Source organism: Physella acuta, unplaced genomic scaffold (assembly GCF_028476545.2).
Source record: "Physella acuta isolate Inbredline_101_S28 unplaced genomic scaffold, ASM2847654v3 ptg001428l, whole genome shotgun sequence".
Taxonomy (NCBI): domain Eukaryota; kingdom Metazoa; phylum Mollusca; class Gastropoda; family Physidae; genus Physella; species Physella acuta.
Genome location: NW_026732943.1, coordinates 53,510 through 73,174, shown reverse-complemented (window position 1 = coordinate 73,174; position 19,665 = coordinate 53,510). Strand labels below are relative to the sequence as shown.

Here is a 19,665-nt window from a genome sequence, read left to right as displayed (position 1 = left end):
ACACTATACCATCATATGCCGAGGTCACTGAAAAAGATGAACTCTACTTCATCTGCCCAATGTGTCTTGGGCAAAAATGGGAAAAGATGAAGTGAGTTCATTCACAACTTTATTATAATTAGTGCTTTTATTAAAAAAATATCTATAAGTAATTAAAACCAACTTATAGATAGAACCATTTGTTTACTAAAAGGAAACATTCTAAATTTTACACTAAAAACAAAATCTATTGATTGAAAACCTGAACATTTTGATTGAAATAAAACATGAGTCATTTAATGTATAATCTGAACTGCCCTATTTATAAGATTTTATATGTTGAAGGTTACTATACCACATAATGAAATGAACGAAATGCACAGGTTTTATGAATGAGATTCTTACAGTAATGAGGATAACAAAACATTCTGATAAACTACTTTTCAAAAGTATCAGATAGAAAATAATAAATCTACTATCAAACCCTGCTAATTTTAGAACCTGAAAGCTACAGTTCATTATAAAAACACACTTTATGTCAGCCATCTGTTATTCATTATTAATATTTTAAAATAACAAGACAGTTCGACTGACAGGTTTCAACATAAAATTATTTTAAGTGACACAACTTGTTTTTAGACACCCTGTGATTTACATTCTTACACATTCAAGTCTCAGGTCAGATTGTCATCAGGAAATTTGTTGCAAGGGACTTAGTGACAACCACCTGAAACTTGAACATAACAATTAAACAGTATCTATACTTGGCAATCATTTTAAGCATATATACAACAGAAATTTTAAAAATACTAACTGGAAAATACAAAGGACTAGAATATAGGTACATAAAAATAATTACTGGAAAAATCAAATGCATTGCTTTTATGCTGGATTTAGCTTGAATAAAATTGATATGTCAAAAAAATTATCTAACACAATGTGTATCTATTTGGTAAGATTGGCTATCCATTATTTTGTGACAGCAATTGCCATACATTGAGCAATTAAAAACCAAGTTTTTGACACTTTATAAAAGTAACATGTACACATATAAATAAAGTAAACAAGTTATGAAATTACTTAATTTTTTTTTACATAACATCATTCATCTTATAAATGAAAATGTTTATAAAAATAATGATTAAAGGAGTTTACTTCAAAAAAAGATAATACCCATGTCAAAATTCATTATTCTTGTAAGATAAAAAAAATCTAGTTCACAGAAAAAAAGATTACTTGAATAGTTATTATTCACAATAAATAAAAAAAATCTCTTAGTCTTGTTTAAATAGTTGCTAGCGAGAATACTATTTTGTAGCAGTATAAAAAATATGCTATAGTTAAATACTTAAAAACTCTAACATTGTGAGTAAGCGGTTAGAAGGAAATTTATGTGTCACACGATTGTGCTGCCATTAATGAATATGCTGCAAAGCAGCATTTAGTTTGATTTCTTGGAAGATATCTTGATCACAAATTTGGAGAGGGCATCATCAATCCTCATAACAAACAGAAAACCCAGCAGCGAGCATACGGACACTGTGAGAAATAAACCACCTTCGTACACTACCCTTGGGGCAAATATTTTCCACACCATTAAGTGTCGTCTGTGAAGGGCAGCAGCTAATGATGCACACAGCAACTGTCAAATAAAAGTAGAAATTTTTTTTTATTAATGCATCCTTAGTACATTAACATAAAATTTCTTTTACTTTTTGTTCACTAACATTAAATGCCAATTTTATTTACTTAATAAATTTGTTAAGTTCTAAAACAAATTAAAAAACTGAATAAATAAACAAAAAATTAACAAAACATGGAATGCGCAATGTTTACTTACTCTACATGAAGCAATGAGAATCATTCCGCAACACAACCTGAACATGCTTTTTTTGAGATGGACGCTGTTGTTGAACAAGGTGAAGTCTCCCTGCCAAGACGCCCTTTCAGCTTGCTGATCTGGTGACTTTTTCACCATCCACCCAGCAAGGCCGCTGGACAACCTCGGCCAAAAGACTAGAAGTGGACTGGCCAGGCTGAAGAAAATTGGCCCAGCAAATGTGTTCAGCCAGACCAAAAACCCTGTTTGGTTCAAAGAAAAAATTAATGAGCATTTAAGGTTACAGAAGTAATGTTAAATGTTTTTTAAATTAAATTTTTTTAAATGTAAAATGTGGTTAAGAAGTCCAGAGCATGGTTGCTAACTGTAAGTCTTGGGTTCAGCTCCCATACAAAAGTACATATGATGTCATTGTGCCCACCACTTTAATAGGTCCTTAACAAGATTTCGAGAAAATGTGGCTGGGAAACAGTCACTACACTTAATTCATTTGTGTGCCTTGGGCTAAGCAGCTGGTGAGCTTTATTTCATTTATGAACCAACAGGTGTAAATGCTTACTTAATATATTTTAACCTTTAAAATAAAAAAGTGCAATGCTGGACATTTAGTTTACCTGGTAGGATGACAGTCTGGAAATCACCATAAAATCCAGTGAAGGCAGCTTCAAACTTAATGCTGGGTATGGTAGCTTGATGACCAGTTGCATAGAAGAAAAAACTAGATAGCTGACTCAACAAAATTATTCCAGACAGGTCAGGTAACCCATTGGATTCTGAAAAATAATTGTATCCATACTAAAAATAAAAGTAACAAATATAAGATAAACATTTAAGTCATGTAAGAAGTTTAAACTAAAAAAAAATATGTAAATAAGTGCATAAACGAGGAGGAGTGAAAAAAATAAGTCTAACAAGCAGAAGTGCCATAACAAGATATTTCATTTCAAATTACAAGTTTACAATTCAATTACTACATCTGAATTTTCAAAATGATGGTGATATTTTTAAATAAAATAATTTTTTTTACAATATTTCATTTTAAATAACCTACAATTTCCTTAAATTTACATTATAAAAACCTACCTTTTATTGAGCATTTAGAAGAAATGGCAGAAGAGTACAGCTCCAGGCACAAATAAAGGGTGAAAGTTGCAATCAACAAACTGGGAGCCATCCCATCATTCAACATGAGACACAGTAGCAGACTGACACTGCACAGTAAAGCCACAATACTGGCAGAGTAAACTGAACCCAGCCCATACACCACTGGAGGCTTCTCCTGTTCTCCACTGTCAAGGGAGTGATTCATGCGAAGTTTGAGCTGATTGTACAATGTTGGAATTATCTGTTTAATATCAGCTGTAAAAAGAAAATTGTACAATGTTTGAATTATCTGTTTGATATAGCTTTAAAAAGGAAATTGTACAATGTAGAGTTTTTTGTCTCTGTAACAAGAAAATTGTATAAAGGTCAGAATAATATGTTAGATACCTGCTGTAACATACTATCTAAATTAGAACAAAAAATACGAAGTGATATATAATACAAAATCAAAAGCTATAGAATAACTTATTAACTATAATAGCATCTTCTATTTGTTAGTAGTAATTTCTTTTAACAATCATCAGATACAGTGGTGTAACTTTTTGCTTTGCTTAAAAATCTCATTTCTGATGTATTAGGTAAAAATGCTTAGTATGTTTAAGTCTTCTAACTCTGTGGTAGTTAATTTTGCTAACAAACCAGTCATGAACATATAAATAAAAACAATATACACATTAACAGTGAAAAAACAATAATTTATTTACCTTGATATGGAAGCTGGAGTCCTGAGTTTGGTGAGGTTGGAAGTGCATACACAAGAAGGGGTGAAAACATCAGCGTAACAAGCAGAAGTGCCACAACAAGATAGACAGCCTGCGCCATCAAAACTTGCTGCCACTCACTGAAGGAATGAGTCACAAGCTGAGGCAAGCCTTGTAGCGCCCAATGAAAACTGGTAAACAGAGTGGCTAAGGGTGGGCCGTACTTCAAGCAAAGAACACCCGGGCTTGAGCCATTCATGTTCCCATAATATTTTAACCAGTATCTCGATGCATACACCATAACAGCTAGGCAAACAACACTGAAAATGTAACGCTGATTTTTCGCCGAGCCATCCACTGAGTCTAAACCCAGGTTGAATATTGAATCTTCACACAAATGCTGTTCCTCTCGGCATGTGAAGAATGTAGTTGATATTTTCAACATCGTAGCACAAGCTAACGTAATGAAAATGGTGATAGCCGAAGGTTGGGTAACAACAAACATTATGTCTACACTTGACTTGGTCTTTTTAGAATGTCTTGTTAAGTCATTTTTGTGTTTTTCTTTCCTCCCTGACGCACAGTTTGTGAGAATTATTTTTACACAGAAGACAAACACTAGAGACTGATTTAAAAAAAGTGAGATTCCATCCTCATATACAACAAAGCTGTTTGAAAAAAATAAACTACATGAAACAGCTAGTAAGCACATTGACACAGCATTTTCAAGAGTACAGAAGTTGCAGAACTTTTCCCATTTATTAGTGACTGAATTTTTCAAGATGACCACTGTTGCAAATATGAGCACAACTGATAATGTAAATGCCATGAGAGGAGGTACCGCATTTGAGAAAAATGATAAATGTACTGAAAGATATATCAGATGCAATATAGATCCTCCCACTAAGAATTTTCCAGGCGTTGGTAGGTTCATGTCGTCGTTGTTCCATTGTAATAAAAAGTACGAGGCTAGCGATATGCCCAGCACCATTGTCAGAATGCCTGTGATGATGAGTTTGATGTCAAACTTAGCCCACACACTCTCACACATCTCCCTAGCCCCTCTGATGTAGGATGTGTAAACTTTCTCGAGCTCTTCAAACTTTTTCAAGGCCTGATTTGTTGCCCCATCAGCAATCATCCCAGTTATCAGAGTCTGCACTTGATTTTCTGCTTGGGTTATATCTCTTTGTAGATCTTTAAGCTTACTGGCTGGCAGGTCTGAGGCTGCTTGTTGGTATGCTTTCAGGTACATGTTGATTTGCTGAGCATTCAATCGAAGTGCCTGTACAGCAGAAAAAGATGACATAAAAAGATACTGTTAGTGATAGCATTTATTTTAGGTATATACAGATGAACATTAATCTACTACAATTTTTTAAATTGAATTTAATGATACTGTATAAGTCTATATTGTAAGGTTAACTCAAACCATCTGCACTTTAAAAAGTTACACTTAAAACATAACTAGTTAAACCATGCACATTTTAATCCATCAAATACCTTTATTTTATGATAAACTCGTCTAATTTCATTCGATGCAGTGTCCCACCAAGGGCAGTGAGTAAATAACTCTGGGACAACCATACCTATATTTGAAAAGGGTATGGGTATGCCAAGTAACAGGGAGAATGTTGGAACAAAGTCCACCTGCATAACTACATGAGCATCCATCTGAAAAGAAACACAGTTATCGCAATGTTGATAATGTATACTTCTAAGCACTCATGAGAGCATATACTGCTGTGAAAATGAAAGTAGAAGACTACAAAATGTTACCAATAATAATAATAAAAATAAACTACTTGTTGTTTTGTTGATGCAATTTGAGCAGGGCTGTAAATAAAAAGAGCAGCTTCTAATTCATCAGGACTGTCTCCACCATGGTCTCCAGTTTTTGTCATGCCATGATCACCCATAACAAAAAGTATGGTGTCGTCTTTCATTAACTGTGTAATATTTCTGAAATTCAACAGGAAACACAAATTTAGCAATGCAGGGTCACAATAGTTTTCATACAGCTAACTTTACACTATCTAGTAATGAGCTAAATAACCAGTTTTGCTAATATTACCTCAATACTTCATCCATCTGTGTCAACTTCTCTCCCATTTCTGGATGATTAGGTCCATATCTATGACCACAATGATCAACACCGAGAAAGTGAGCAATAGTGATATCCCAGTCTGATCTACGCAGTTCAGAGTAGATGTTTTTCAATATTCCATCATCAACAGTATGCAAATCTTTGATATTAAATGAAGGAAATTCAAAAGATTTGTAGAACTGCTTTGGAAATAAGCTTAGCCATGTGTCATCCCCAAAAAATTTAATTTTCTTCTCTTGCTTTACTAACTGATGGATGAAGCTGTCTTCTGTTATTTCTGAACTCTGAAAGTTAGATCCAGCATCAACAAAAGTTGGCAAACTTCCAGTGGTCAAACCCTTCAGTCTTTGCATTGTTGTTGTTGGGGGATCTGCCATGAATTTGTACAATCTGGTATGTAACGGCTTTTTGCTAATTAGCTGCTGTATGATAGACAGCTTGTTTTTAAATGGAGGGGTGTTATTGGAATGAAGAGATGAATTAAAAAGAACAAAATCATATTTTAATGCATCAATGATGATTATAATTGCTCTTTTGAACCGTCCGTGCATCCAACATCCTTCACTTCCATGATGAGAATGATCTTCAGCTCTGAGAGCAAAATCGACCTCACACAAACTTTTTGTTTCAACTGCAGTTCTTGAAAGCAAAAAACCTTTAAGAAAAATTACTGTTCCAAACAAAGTCAATAAAAACACAACTAGTAGAACACTTAGTGATTTAACGGCGAACATGGTAGTCTTTTTCTTCAAATAATCAAAATTAGCTTAAAAATAAAGTAAAAGTTGTTGAATTTTCATTCTTTGTTTCAACTTTAAAATCCGTATGAACAGAACCTTTAAAGCCGGGGTTACAATCTTCTGTGTAAAAAGATATGACAAAGTAAGTCTGTTACATTAAAAAGTACGCGACTAAGTAGACATGAAATAAGCAATGAACAACGAATGAGTGATTAGACCTAGTGATTATATTAAAATATTAATAATTATTCTATCTAGTTAAATCTATTAGCGATAAATATTATAATTTACTCTAAGTTAGCCTAATATAATAATTTGTAGTAGGCTCTATATTATAATTATTAAAGCGTAGAAAATAATTAGGCCTAGATATATTTTTTAAAAGATTCTGATTCGGGGATGACCTCCCTTGGTTGTTGACATTTGACATTCAGTGTAAAATTACGTAGACTGCTAGTTTTCATCTAAATTCTAGATCTAGATCTAATTATTATTAATTAATGCTAATTAAATAAACATACGCTATTTTTATGTTTAGACGAGTTAAACAGAAAAATGAATCGACAATTCTCACGATTCCTTGCCCTCTTAAAGATTAAAAAAGTAATGTAGTTTTACTTTTTATTTTATTATTTTTTATAATTTTAAAATGGTTTTATCGTTTTGGGTACATTAAAATCGCCCGTGACTAGTAATGTGAAAAACAGGTGACTCCTTAAATTTTAATAATTATTTCACATTTTGAGGAGGATTTATATTTAGAAAAATACAAAATTGTTTCCTGTTTCATTTATGCACCTGTTTTTAAACAATTGAATTTAAACTTTTCAGTAATAAATGAAGACTAGCGATGTTTCCAACAGATGCAACCATGCTCGTGTACTATAGCAGCCATCGTGTCTAAGTATTTTTCTAAACTTAGAGCGCGAGATTCAGGGGGAAGCCACTCTATATTACAAATGGCTGCTGTTTATATAGCAAATCTTACTCGCAAACACTGCTGTTTAAAGTTAATTTTTGACCCATATTGATATATTTAACCATTGGTTTAGGTTTATTATTCATTTATCTACAATAATTGACATAAATATATCACAATATACTATATACTTCTATTAAAGCCTTGCCAATGAGGTAACTTTTTCATACATTAGAAGCCATGGGCGATTTTACGTACCCAAAACGATAGATTACCCTTTTTATTAGGCCTCGGCAATGTCACTCAATGTGAATATTAATTAATATAATTATAATTTATTATAATTTAAAATTATAATTAATAATTATTAGGGCCTAGGCCTAATTAATAATTATATTAATATTATATATTAATATTAATTTATTAATTATAAAAATATTAATAGTTCATACTAATAGGCCTAATTATTAGGCTAATTGTTATTATTAATTAGGCCTAGGGCCAATTAGTTTTAATAAATAAAACATTTATAATTGTCAATTTGACAAGTTCACTTGCAAAACCTGCTAAGAACCTTCTCATTGATTTTGAAGTTTGAGGAATCAACTTTTAACCTTTTATTTTGGTTACATATTCTTAGGATTTTTTATATTTTAATAGATCTTTTACTAATTTATTTTAAAGTATACATTATAGAGCAACTTACTCATCTTCATTGGCATGAAATAGCTAATTACAGCTTTAATAATTGAGCATTACTTTATCAAGCACATTTAAATAACAATGCATTATACATTAAATTATTTTCTTTTATATACTTGTGAAAATAGTATATTTTTGTGAAATACTTTTCCAGAATTTTGGACCAGCCAGAACCTTTCATCAAAGTCCATTGTATTTAAAACAAGACAAGGTATGTTTACTTCTCTGTAATTGCCACCTGAAATCAATTCACTTTGAATTACTATGAAAAACATATCTCCATGCATTACTGTTCATGATGTTTAAACGTAAATATAAAAAAAATACTAAGTACTTGGCATCTATCAAAGCTTCTTAAAATGTGGAAATGTAAATAAACATTTTTTAAAAGTCATTTTTTTGCCCCCTTTAAACTACTTTTGAATATTTTTATATTGTTTTAGCTGTGGCAGCTAGGAAAAATCAATCACATTGCTTTAGTAACACCAAATCTTGACAAGAGCGCTGCCCTGTATAGGGATGTCCTGGGAGGGAAAGTTAGTGACAAGCAGGTTTGTTACGTCTTATATTTGTTGTTACTACGAAGCATTTAATAATTTTTAAAACGTGTTGTAAGTGTTTAACATTATTTAAAAAATATTTTTCTACTTTTGTTTAAAATAAAAAATTGCTTTTGTAATGTAATGATTTTGTTGTTGTTGAGAAGATTGTGAATGTATTGATCTTACAATTTGGTAGGCACTTCCTGAACATGGGGTGACAACAGTTTTTGTTGAACTGGGTGACACTAAAATAGAGGTAGGTTTGAATAATCTTTTGTAACTACTAGCTTTTGTATGTGTAAGTCATCAAGAAAGTGCTGATGTTATTTCAATGTTCAAAGTATAATAAAATAATTATCCTTGACATTTCAGCTGTTGCATCCCCTTGGTGAAAAAAGCCCAATACAAAGTTTCTTGGACAAGAATAAAGCTGGTGGAATGCATCATATGTGTATAGAAGTATGTGTAAAAGGGCAGCTATTTATGTTCTAGACAGTTGCTCGCTTACTTTTACACATCCATGTTGCTAAAACTTAAATGTGTATTGTTTTAAATTGTTATCTATACTCATATTAAGAACCCAGACATTGAAAATGCAGGGTGATGTGTATTATACATAATACAGTTATTTTCACTGAATTTAGTTTGTTTACATTTCTGACACTTGCAACTGTTTTATTCTAACTAGGTAGATAACATTGTTGAAGCCATGAAGGATCTCAAGGCTAAAAAAATACGCTTGCTCAGTGAGGAACCCAAAATAGGAGCTCATGGAAAACCAGTTGTTTTTCTTCATCCCAAAGATTGTGATGGTGTTTTGGTAGAGCTTGAACAGAAATAAAAAAGAAACTTGTTTGTAGCAATGTCCTGTCACTTTAATAATAATATTAATAATTTATTATAATTGTTTTGTTCAGTGATACACCAAAGTGTGATTTCATTTGCATCACTGAAAAAAAAAGTAGTCCTATCCTAATATACAATAGTATCTTATAATAGCTGGAGTGCTTTGGTTTTTAAAATGCTTGAAGCATACAGTGTGAAAATGATATTAATACAAATTGTTGTATGTTGTCTAATTTTGCCATTAAGAATTGTTACTGTGATGTTCTGTAAAAATAAACTGTATAAGAATGTTTTGAAAATAATAAATGTTAAAATAATGCCTATAGTGCATTTTAAAATACATTTTGTCTTTCATTAAATTAAAATGCAGTAATGTCTTTTGTGCATGGCCTAAGCAGTAGAGCGCTAGGCTGCTAGCCCGAAGTCTTGACTTTGAATCCGGGTTCAAGTTAATATAATGTCCCTGAGTCCATCCAGCTCTGATGAGTACCTAACTCAAGTCAGGAAAAATAAAGGTGGCTGGGCAAAGTGCTGTCCACACTTTCCCTTCATATGCAGAGGTCAAGAAACGTGACTTCTACTTCATCTGCCTAATGGATTGCTAGGTCTAAATAGAATTCTTTACTTTTACTGTAATGTCTTTTGTAACAAGATTTTTGGAAACCATTTAACTGTATTTAACTGAATTTATTTGCTAAGAAACGAATTATTTAATCAAAATACTGGCAAAATCTGTTGTCATTTTTTTCCCCACTAATAGTTTTAAAAAGTAATAAAAGTCCTTTCCATAGTTCTTTAGATTAGATTCCATGTTGAAAGAAAGTGTATCCTATTTCCTATTATTAAGACTGAGTAAATTTTGTGGAAGTAACCAATTCGGCTGTAAAATAATCTGCTTTGAAGTGTATAAATTTGCATTAGAAGCACTAGATTTCATTTGAATAGGCATAGGATCCACCATATGTTTAACCTTCCTAGACATCACTTCAGTATCAGTTCTATTGAAAATGTCGCTACAAGTCTTAGTTAGTCATATGGGCGGACTCATTAATACTATTTATAGACTTAAATTGAAAGTTATTAGCAACAAAGTAAAGGAACAAATCACGGTAGCTACGCATTATAAAATAAGAAAATCAAAATCTACTGCAAAATGTATTTATTTAAAATTATCATACATAATTTTTACTTGCATAACTCGGCTGTAGTTTTATCTAATTAAAACAATTCATAAAAAGTCACCTTTTGCTTCAACATTTATATTAAAAATTTCTACCAATTATTTATTCCTAACTATATACACAGTTCTAAATGTTTCCTTCTCAAAAAGGCTATTTTTTTCTAAAATTTTTCCATACATCTGAAAATAAAAATAAAACAAATCATTCAATACAAATTTACTGTGTAAACTTTCATTGCATTAAGTGAATTTACTGATAAAATAAAGTTCTCAACACAACGCATTATCACAGTAAATAGCTTTTATATAATAGAATCATGACCAAGACCAACCAATATGCACACACAGTAAGATTGGTTTTTTTAACTTGGGGAAACTCACAAGGCAAGGATTGTAAACCTATCTAACAAGGATTACTTTTTAAATGCAGAGATATAGCTGATACCTTTTAAAAAATGGAAATTTCCGTTTCCTAGACCTGAGAAATGTATACATAGCCATATTTCTGTTAACGGTTCAGAGATTTTTTTTCAGGAAGGAAAACATTTTAAAAAAATAATTAAGTTTCTAAAAAATGTAGGCCTACTCATCAAACTTTAAGGTGAAAATTTGTATTCATATTCATAGGGAAATTTTTGTTACTTTGTAATAGGAAAAGTTACATCTCTGTAAATAGCTCCTTAAAAATTCTCTATTAGAAACACATTAATTAGGAATGAAGCTGGGATGCATTTTAATCATGCTTATGTATCAAGACAAAAGGAATTATCTAATTAAAATCATCCTTATGTATTAACCTACATACAGAGTCAAACAAAACTATCAGAGATTAAAATTGAGTTTAAGACTAACATTGATAGATTGCAAACTATATCAATTTTCTTTTTAAGTGAATTGCAAAATAACAAAACATTTCCTCTTCTTCTTTGCTCTTAATTCTAGTGTTGGAAAAATTAGATTGATTTTGGAGTTCTCTCCTAGAAGAGTTGATATCCCCATCTATAGAGCCTCATCCACATAGGGTTTGAACTTAACTTTCTGGTTCATTAACCATGAGCTTAACACAAAACATTTCATTTTTTTATAAAGGCAAAACATAAAAATAAAACAAATCAAAGCTACCACACACTCTAGTTGTAATTTTTTTCTACACCAAGAAAGAGACTACTTTAAGAAAAAATCCATGGCTTTTTTACCTGATACTGATGCCAAGGTACCACACACTAAAGAGTCAGTAAAAATTAACATGCAGTTTAAACATAGACAGTGCATGATTTACCAAAATCAATTTTTTGCAAATGGAAATATTTATTTTGTATATTATTTAGTTCAGAATTTTAAAACTATTAAAAAGAACCTGACCCAAATACAGTAAGTTGCTTTAAGCCAGTTTAACAAGAAATTATAATTAAAAAAAAACAAAACAAATACACCTGTTCTGAATTTACAATTTATGAGTGATTAACATACTAAAATGACTGCGATTAAATAATCAATAGTTGTATTTTCAAAGCACTTTCATAATTTAATAAAAATGTACAACAATATTAATATCAAAACATACCATATTAAAACATAATGCAAAACTTTTTCACACACACATTGAAACAAGTTAGCATCACAGATTGTTGCATTGTGGAGTCAAAGATTTTAGAATTCATAAAATCAACATGCTCGAATTATCAGCTTATTAACTTCAAATCTCAAGAGACAATCCAATAATTATCTTATTTTAATTTATCAGAATAAAGCTGTACAAAGTGATTAAAAATATGTGCTAAAACACAGTAAACATGATCCACAATCTAAAATGTAAGCAAAGTAAAACAACATTGTGTTTTTAAAATGTGCTACAAGCAGAATCTATCAACCATGGTTATTTGTAGCATATTTCATTAATACAATTAATTTAAAAATCATACATGAAAGTAAACAACAAATGTACAATGGTAAAAGGCAACAAAATCAATTTGTATGCATGTTTTATTTTTATGTACATAAAATTTGCTGCCCAAAAAATAAAAATATTTCGAATTGTGAAGTTACTTATCTACTCATTACAGCCACTAGGCTTTTCATAACCTTCCTCAAGTTTTTTCTTTTTTGAATCATAGTCTATATCACCACTTCTTCGTTTTTGGGGAACTCTACTATAAGTAGAACTGTCTTCTCTGTGGTATTCCCTTCTATCATAAGGCCTTCTGTCAGGCCTATAGTTACTTCTATCATAGTTAGATTCATGATGAGAATAATTATTATTATAATTTGATCTATAATCATCGTAACGATAATGGTTCCTGTAACCATATCTAGGACAAGAATAGTCATAACCTTCATTCATGTGACGATGAGTGTAGGCTTGAAAAGCTGGGTCTCTCAGCCCAGACCCCCATGGAACATGAGAACCATTGAGACCAGTTTCAATAAAACCATTAGCATTATTACCAGAGCTTGTCTCGCCATGGTTGTCTCTACTCTGGCGCCAATTGGGATGGTCCGACCTATTTTTTCTCCACCTTTCCTTCTCTGGGTGGATCTTTTCTTCTTCAAATTTGTAGTTTGGATCACATGTTGACTCTCCCCTGAAATATACAAGGTAAAAAAAATAAAGTTTACATACAGTCCGTTTTTACAAAAAACTAGATGTGTCAGAAATGATGGGGGACAGTTGAATCAAGAACTTGGAAAACTCCTTCTTCCAGTCTATGTTATGTGGTATCAATAGCTATTTGTTCAAGATGGATGACTGGCCATATGTTATAGTGGGATGACAGGCCATATGTTATAGTGGGACAACAGGCCATATGTTATAGTGGAATGACAGGTCATATCTTATAGTAGGAAGACTGGCCATATGTTATAGTGGTATAACATGCTACGTAGTCTTACAGACCTAACAGTCCATGAATCAAATTAAGTAGTGTTTCTTTTGAAATTGTGTGGTCTGCATGATGCACGGCTGACTTTACTTTCACTAACTCAAGCACCCACAGAAACATTACCAGGAATAGGACTCGGAGGACTGATCAGCCTCGAGTTAGAAATCTTGCCCTCACCACAAGACTAACTAGCACTTCCTTATTAGAATATTATACTTTTATGCACCAGTATTATTGCACCATACTTACTTTTTTCTTTGTTTTAAATCTTCCAAGTAGTTCTCTCTCTCTAAATTATGACCCCTAGCATCATTAAACACTGAAAAGAAAGAAACAAAAAATTTAAACAGAGCTCAAAGTCACACACAAAATAAATAAACATAAATGAAAATATATAGAATAAACTTACACTGAATTGCTATTTCTGGTTCCATATTCAACTCCTCTATCATATACCTGTTTAAACAGAATAGTCAAAATAAAACACTTCATGAAAACACAAACATAAAATCTCAAACATAATGTACAAAATTTACAGTAGTTATTTAATTACTAAGCCTTGTTTACGACATTATAAATATACCTGCATATAAGGTAACCTGTTCTGTTCACTCCATGTGTACAGTGTACACCAACTAGACTTCCTGAGGAGTTTAAAAATATATTTAAAATCAGAAATAACATCACTGACATCAATATATCACTTTGTTTCGGGTTAATTAGGTGAGCAATATTAAATTATCCAAAAGGACTAAACACACAGTTTCCTGTGTTAAAGCTCATGAGCTTTATATTTAGTCAAACAGAAGAAAAATGTGAAAGAAAATTCATTTTACAACTATAATAGTTGTATTTATTTATTTTGCTAGAATGATAAGTGTTGTTATAGAAGCCAAAGTGCTAGGTTATTAAAAGAGAGATCTGTGTTGAGAACAATTTTGTTAAGATAAATAGATTAATAAATTGACAAGAGAAATCCTTTCAAACTAAGATCTAAATAATATTTAGTAGATACAATTTATAAAAATAAACTACCCTAAGGCTAAGTATTGATGCCTAGCACTAAAGTTTGTTAACTATGCAAAATCATCTATCATAAAAAGCAAACACATAATTGTAGTTAATTTTTGTAACATACCTTCTTTGTCAAACAATTTAACAGCCCCAGCAAATCTATAAAAACAGAAAAGAATGTTAGAGTAATATAAATAATTATTGTGCAAATCTATTTGTAATGGAAGGCTTTATACTTAATCATTAAAAATATTTCTATTGCATATAATTAAAAAGGGAGGGGGTTTGGGGATGCAAACCTTTGAAAAACATCTTGACTTGGGACTTCATGACCCTTTGTAAAAACCTTAGCATGGCCTATTGAATTCTGTACAAATTCCTAGTGAATAAAAAACAAATATGCCAATGTATTTAAAATAATAATTATTAAATGAAGGAAGGTTGTATTCTCAATGCATTAAAAACAGTTTAAAATAAAAATGAACACAAAAAGATGCTTACCTTTTTATCATAGTATTTCAATGTGTATGTCAAATCAATGATTCCTCCCAATTTATGACCTTGATTCTCTAAGGTTTGTATCAGAATAGCTGGTGAAAATCTAAATAATTAAAGAAAAACAAAATATCAGTAGCCTTGTGTGCCTCTACAGTACTGTAGTTACATAGATAAACAAATAAAAAATATGCAAACAAGTTGGAACTTAGAATAAACTTTAAATAAACATACTTTTCTTTCTCATCGATCTTCTTTAACAGCTCCTAAAAAAGCAATACAGAGAATAAATGACAATACAAAAAATGATAAATACTGCACTATTAAGAATCTTTTCCTCTATTTACAGATAAGGATCATTAATGGGCTAAAGAAAATGTTATTTAGCTATAAAATGTATAAAAGATACAAATTGTAAAATAAAAATACCTCTTTAAGTGGAACTTTGAATGCTATGAATGATGTTCCTGGAATAACTTTGCCAAGGGGACTATAGTTTTCCCACCTACAACAATTTAAAAAGCAACTATAAACAAACATAAAAATAAAATCTGCTGAGTCAAACATAGCAAAATAAAATAAGCCTGCATAATATACATTGCATTGTTCAGATGCCCGTAGTATTCATTGTTGCCTAAGATTCTTATAAAATGTATGTAGATTTATGTATTTCTTGAATTTAGCAGTACCACAGAATTCTTAATTCATTAGAAACCAAATTTGGGACGGTAGCTCATATCTGGGAACTAAAATATTTGTTAAAAAATGTTGACAACTCTCAGCTATGGACGATAATGGTCAGTGTGAGGCATATAGGTGAATATCCACTCATAATTGGTGCCATCATAGGTTCAGGATCCCAAGCGTGCAGATTGAATTCCTGTACTGTATGCATTTTTTTTCTTCAAATATTTCATCCACTGCACTCTTTTAAGTTTTAGGCCATTTCTCAAATTTAGCTTCCAGGTTTGTTTTTTGTTATCCACCCCACACCAGCACATTATACTAAGATGGAAGCCAGTTTCATTTACATTAAATGGTAGAGGAATAAAACTAATGATGCTAAAGGACTTTGTATTTCACCCCCACTCAGCTTTAGTATCAGTTGGGTGTAGATTAGACAAAAACTTTACGTGACGAGGGTTTTTTGCTACTTTTTTTGCAATTTACCGCCTCGTCATTTCAAAATTTACCAACACCCATTAAATAATATAAAACAATACATTTTAAAATGATGTGATTCATATTTTATTAGGCTTAATAAAATAAATGAAAAAAAAAAAGGCCTTTTGTGATAAATAACAATACTATGAATATGCTAGAGTAGAGCTAGATAGACAAGTATTTAATGTAGTCCTTAGGTAGACAATAAAAGTGGATTATCGCTATTTTTTCGATAAATAGGGCTAAAACTCCTAAACAATTTGGATATTTTTATCAAAATGTCAACACAGGCAATGGACGCGAGACAGACAGCATCCGAGAGGCCCATTAAATAATTTAAAAATCATGCACTGCGCAGTTACAATTAATATGTTTATAAAATCCTGCCTGTCTGGTTTATTTCAAACTTTACTAAAGATTGGATTGATGTTTTTAATATTTTCTGTAACTTAAGTAAAAAACAAAACAAAAACAATTTGTTTTTCACGTGTAATGGCGACATAAACAATGGCATCCTGCTATTCGATAGGCTGCCATAAATTTTATTGTACACATTGTAAGCGAAAAAAAAAAGGAAAACTAGGTCAGGGGGTTTAAATTTGCATTGTTATTTAAAAAATTAAAAACTTTATCTGCAAAGTTTTGTAAACAAATAGTTATCGATCATGGAGTTCTCAGTTATAACTTAGGCTTGATGAAAATAAATAGCAATGTAGCCTTAAGCCTTAAACTCAACAAATTATTTTCAAGTGAAGTTCTCTGGATTTGTAACTTTTATAGAATTGATTCTAAAAATATAAATTTAATTTTAGTCTTAGGCCTTAGGTTTTTAGTTTTTATTAATTTTACAGTAGCTTAGTTTGCTAAATCTAAAAAAAGCATGTTTAATGTTTATATTCCATGTCAACAGCATGATGGAAGGACTCTCGTCAACTCACTCGCCTCCATTGACTACTACTAGATCTACTAATAGGTTGAATTATGGATTTTTTTAAATAAAATATTCTGTTATTTCAAATACACCATTAAGTTCCTTACCCCTTAAGAGAACATTTGACACCACATTTGAATATCTAGCTTACTCGGTTGACGAGAAAAGAGAGAATTTGAAATTTTTCCGATATTGGAAAATGAAAGACAAAACCGCGTTTTAGCCCCTCGACCGGCATAACATTACGTCGTGGACGTGTGTACACGAGCTATTAATTCCCGCCATGGTAATTGCGTCAGCTTAGGTTATTTACTCACCGGAAAATAACAAAAAGCAACTGAACAAAAAGCAACTGGTTGATAATAAAACTAGATCTAGTTATTTTATTATTTATTAAATTCTACTATACATGTTATCCATTTTATGAAATAATGAGCACCTGCATAAATCAAATGACCATAATAAATATTTTTATTTCAAATCCTAATTTTAAATAATATATGCATAAAATAATATGATAGTGTAATAGTTAAGATAGTTTATAAATAAAAATACATTTTACACTCAATCACTTTATATTGAGTCAACAGTGTGGCAGCTGAGGTTCATACATGGTATTAGTGTCTTTTTTTTTTTTTTTACATTACATTTTTTTTTCATCTTGAAAACATGACGTATGTGATTTTTTTTTAAAAATAAAATCTCCAAACATCGTCACTCGCGTGATTGCTTGCTTACGTTTACTATCCTGTGGATGAAAAATCCCACCACGGTCGCGGGTCACCGTGAGTTCAGCAGGCCTATAGTACACGTCATAGAATGAACACGCGTACACGAGATGGTCGGTGTCTTCACTTCTCTCTCTCTCTCTTCCCTCCCCCCCCCCCTTTCTTCAAGCAAATTGAAAAACAGACCTACTTCCCTACTTCTGGACATTTTTTTTAAGTTCGGTCATTTTTTTAAAAGTTCACATATCATTATCAGGCATGCTAGACAGCCAGCTGTATAAAAATTATTTTTTTTAAAACTAGATCTACGTCTAGCTTAAAAAAAATAAAAAATAAATAAACGTTTAAAATGCCCGTAAACAGATTATTTAGCGCAAAAAAAAAGGCCGCTGAACGAGCATTTTTTAAAATACGCAGCAATGAAAAAGGCTAACGGCCGATCAATTAAGTCTAAAAATCGCCCGTAATTAGGCCTAGCTTTGAAAAAGGCCACTGAACGAGCATCACTGATTTTATATAATAGTATAACGAATAGGCCACGCAGCGTTGACGAGGTTAACCACAGGTCACGAATGCAGCAACTGTCGGCCCACAGTGAAGAAAAAAAATCAATATACTAATAAAATTACTAATACAATAATAATGTCCATAATTTTACTTTTTCCGCACATGCTACAATTGAATTATAATTAAAATACTAGATTTAACAGTTCATTCCGCAAAAAACAAAAACTAGTTGTTTCTGTGAGGTAACTAGCGTAACAATGACGTCATGATACTAAAAATAGCGGATAGAAATGTCAGCGGGGGTACCTCATCCTCGAGTGAGATTTTGGAAAAAGTAATCAAAAATACTGTAAATATACATGATAAATATATCAATTATATATTAATGTACAGTTAGTCGAGCCGTTTTCCCCGTTAGTCGGTCGTTTTTGGCGGCGGTTCAGTTTTTACGGAGAGTGCTCCACTGGACATGCTCTCATTATTTACAACCACGAATCTTGCGATTTTTTCTGGCATTCTATGGCATATTATCCATTTTATTAGCAATTTGCATTAAAATAATGATGAGAATTTGCGATATAAACAGTTTTTTCATTTGTCGTGGATGGGACCCCTAAAATAAACGTAAAACCCGTCAGAAAACGACGCGTGACGTTTCAGGGTCAGAGGTCAATCCTACCATCTAAGCAATGCGCCAGACTACTACTAACAATAGATGATAACACAACTAATCTAGAATTTTTAATCTAGATCTAGAATCTAACTAGTTACTAGTACTACCTAGATTTCTTTTCTAGATCTAGCTAGATTCTAGACTAGTAACAAGTTTCAAACTCAAACACTTTACTAGGCCCTAATTACTTTAATCGGCTAATAATAATAATTAATTAAAATAGCCTAATAATAAATTAAACTAAAACTGGAGTAAACAGTCAAACAGCAAGCCAAACTTAGAACTTTGTGACTTTCAGTTTCAATTTCAACAGATCAACAGAATCATCAATCACAATCTGATCTCTAGATTTTGATGGGAAAGAGTGAACGAACTAGACTAGATCAATAATAAATCATGATTAACCTATCTGGAGGTGGCATTTTTCTATATATCCTAATACTGCTGTTCGTTCCAAATCTAGTACAAAATAAACAAGACTTTTTAAGGCAGTGTGTTAGGATTTCTGCCATACACACACTGTGTACACAGAATCAGAAACGGAAGTGAATCATGTCACTAGCCTATGTTTATCAAAAACAAGTAGATCTAGTGGCCTATTTAGCACTTAGCTA

General features: G+C 31.6%; 3 protein-coding genes across 6 annotated transcripts; 1 reads left to right on the top strand and 2 right to left on the bottom strand.

The window, feature by feature from the left end:
- Positions 1 to 1,264: 1,264 nt before the first annotated feature.
- Positions 1,265 to 6,572, bottom strand: LOC131927680 (GPI ethanolamine phosphate transferase 3). Its single transcript, XM_059283441.1, has 8 exons — positions 5,699 to 6,572; positions 5,430 to 5,586; positions 5,128 to 5,298; positions 3,628 to 4,909; positions 2,903 to 3,178; positions 2,434 to 2,592; positions 1,820 to 2,061; positions 1,265 to 1,621 (listed from the first exon to the last, which is right to left on the bottom strand). The coding sequence occupies exons 1-8, from the start codon at positions 6,463 to 6,465 to the stop codon at positions 1,421 to 1,423; spliced, it is 3,255 nt and encodes a 1,084-aa protein (XP_059139424.1). The 5' UTR covers positions 6,466 to 6,572; the 3' UTR covers positions 1,265 to 1,420.
- Positions 6,573 to 6,643: 71 nt separating this feature from the next.
- Positions 6,644 to 10,273, top strand: LOC131927678 (methylmalonyl-CoA epimerase, mitochondrial). Of its 3 annotated transcripts, none has more exons than XM_059283436.1 (7): positions 6,644 to 6,692; positions 7,010 to 7,074; positions 8,247 to 8,303; positions 8,536 to 8,643; positions 8,831 to 8,890; positions 9,007 to 9,093; positions 9,323 to 10,273. In XM_059283436.1, exons 2-7 carry the CDS (start codon positions 7,027 to 7,029, stop codon positions 9,473 to 9,475), a joined length of 513 nt encoding a protein of 170 aa, XP_059139419.1. In that variant the 5' UTR covers positions 6,644 to 6,692; positions 7,010 to 7,026; the 3' UTR covers positions 9,476 to 10,273. The 3 variants fall into 3 exon arrangements, with proteins under 3 accessions (XP_059139419.1, XP_059139418.1, XP_059139420.1); XM_059283435.1 differs by having other exon boundaries at positions 6,656 to 6,679; XM_059283437.1 differs by lacking the exon at positions 6,644 to 6,692 and adding an exon at positions 6,882 to 6,906.
- Positions 10,274 to 10,624: 351 nt separating this feature from the next.
- Positions 10,625 to 19,589, bottom strand: LOC131927677 (RNA/RNP complex-1-interacting phosphatase). Of its 2 annotated transcripts, XM_059283434.1 has the most exons (11): positions 19,457 to 19,589; positions 15,478 to 15,553; positions 15,283 to 15,314; positions 15,055 to 15,154; positions 14,853 to 14,932; positions 14,678 to 14,712; positions 14,123 to 14,183; positions 13,949 to 13,995; positions 13,789 to 13,858; positions 13,106 to 13,242; positions 10,625 to 10,840 (listed from the first exon to the last, which is right to left on the bottom strand). In XM_059283434.1, exons 1-11 carry the CDS (start codon positions 19,561 to 19,563, stop codon positions 10,812 to 10,814), a joined length of 774 nt encoding a protein of 257 aa, XP_059139417.1. In that variant the 5' UTR covers positions 19,564 to 19,589; the 3' UTR covers positions 10,625 to 10,811. The 2 variants fall into 2 exon arrangements, with proteins under 2 accessions (XP_059139417.1, XP_059139416.1); XM_059283433.1 differs by having other exon boundaries at positions 10,625 to 13,242.
- Positions 19,590 to 19,665: the final 76 nt, after the last annotated feature.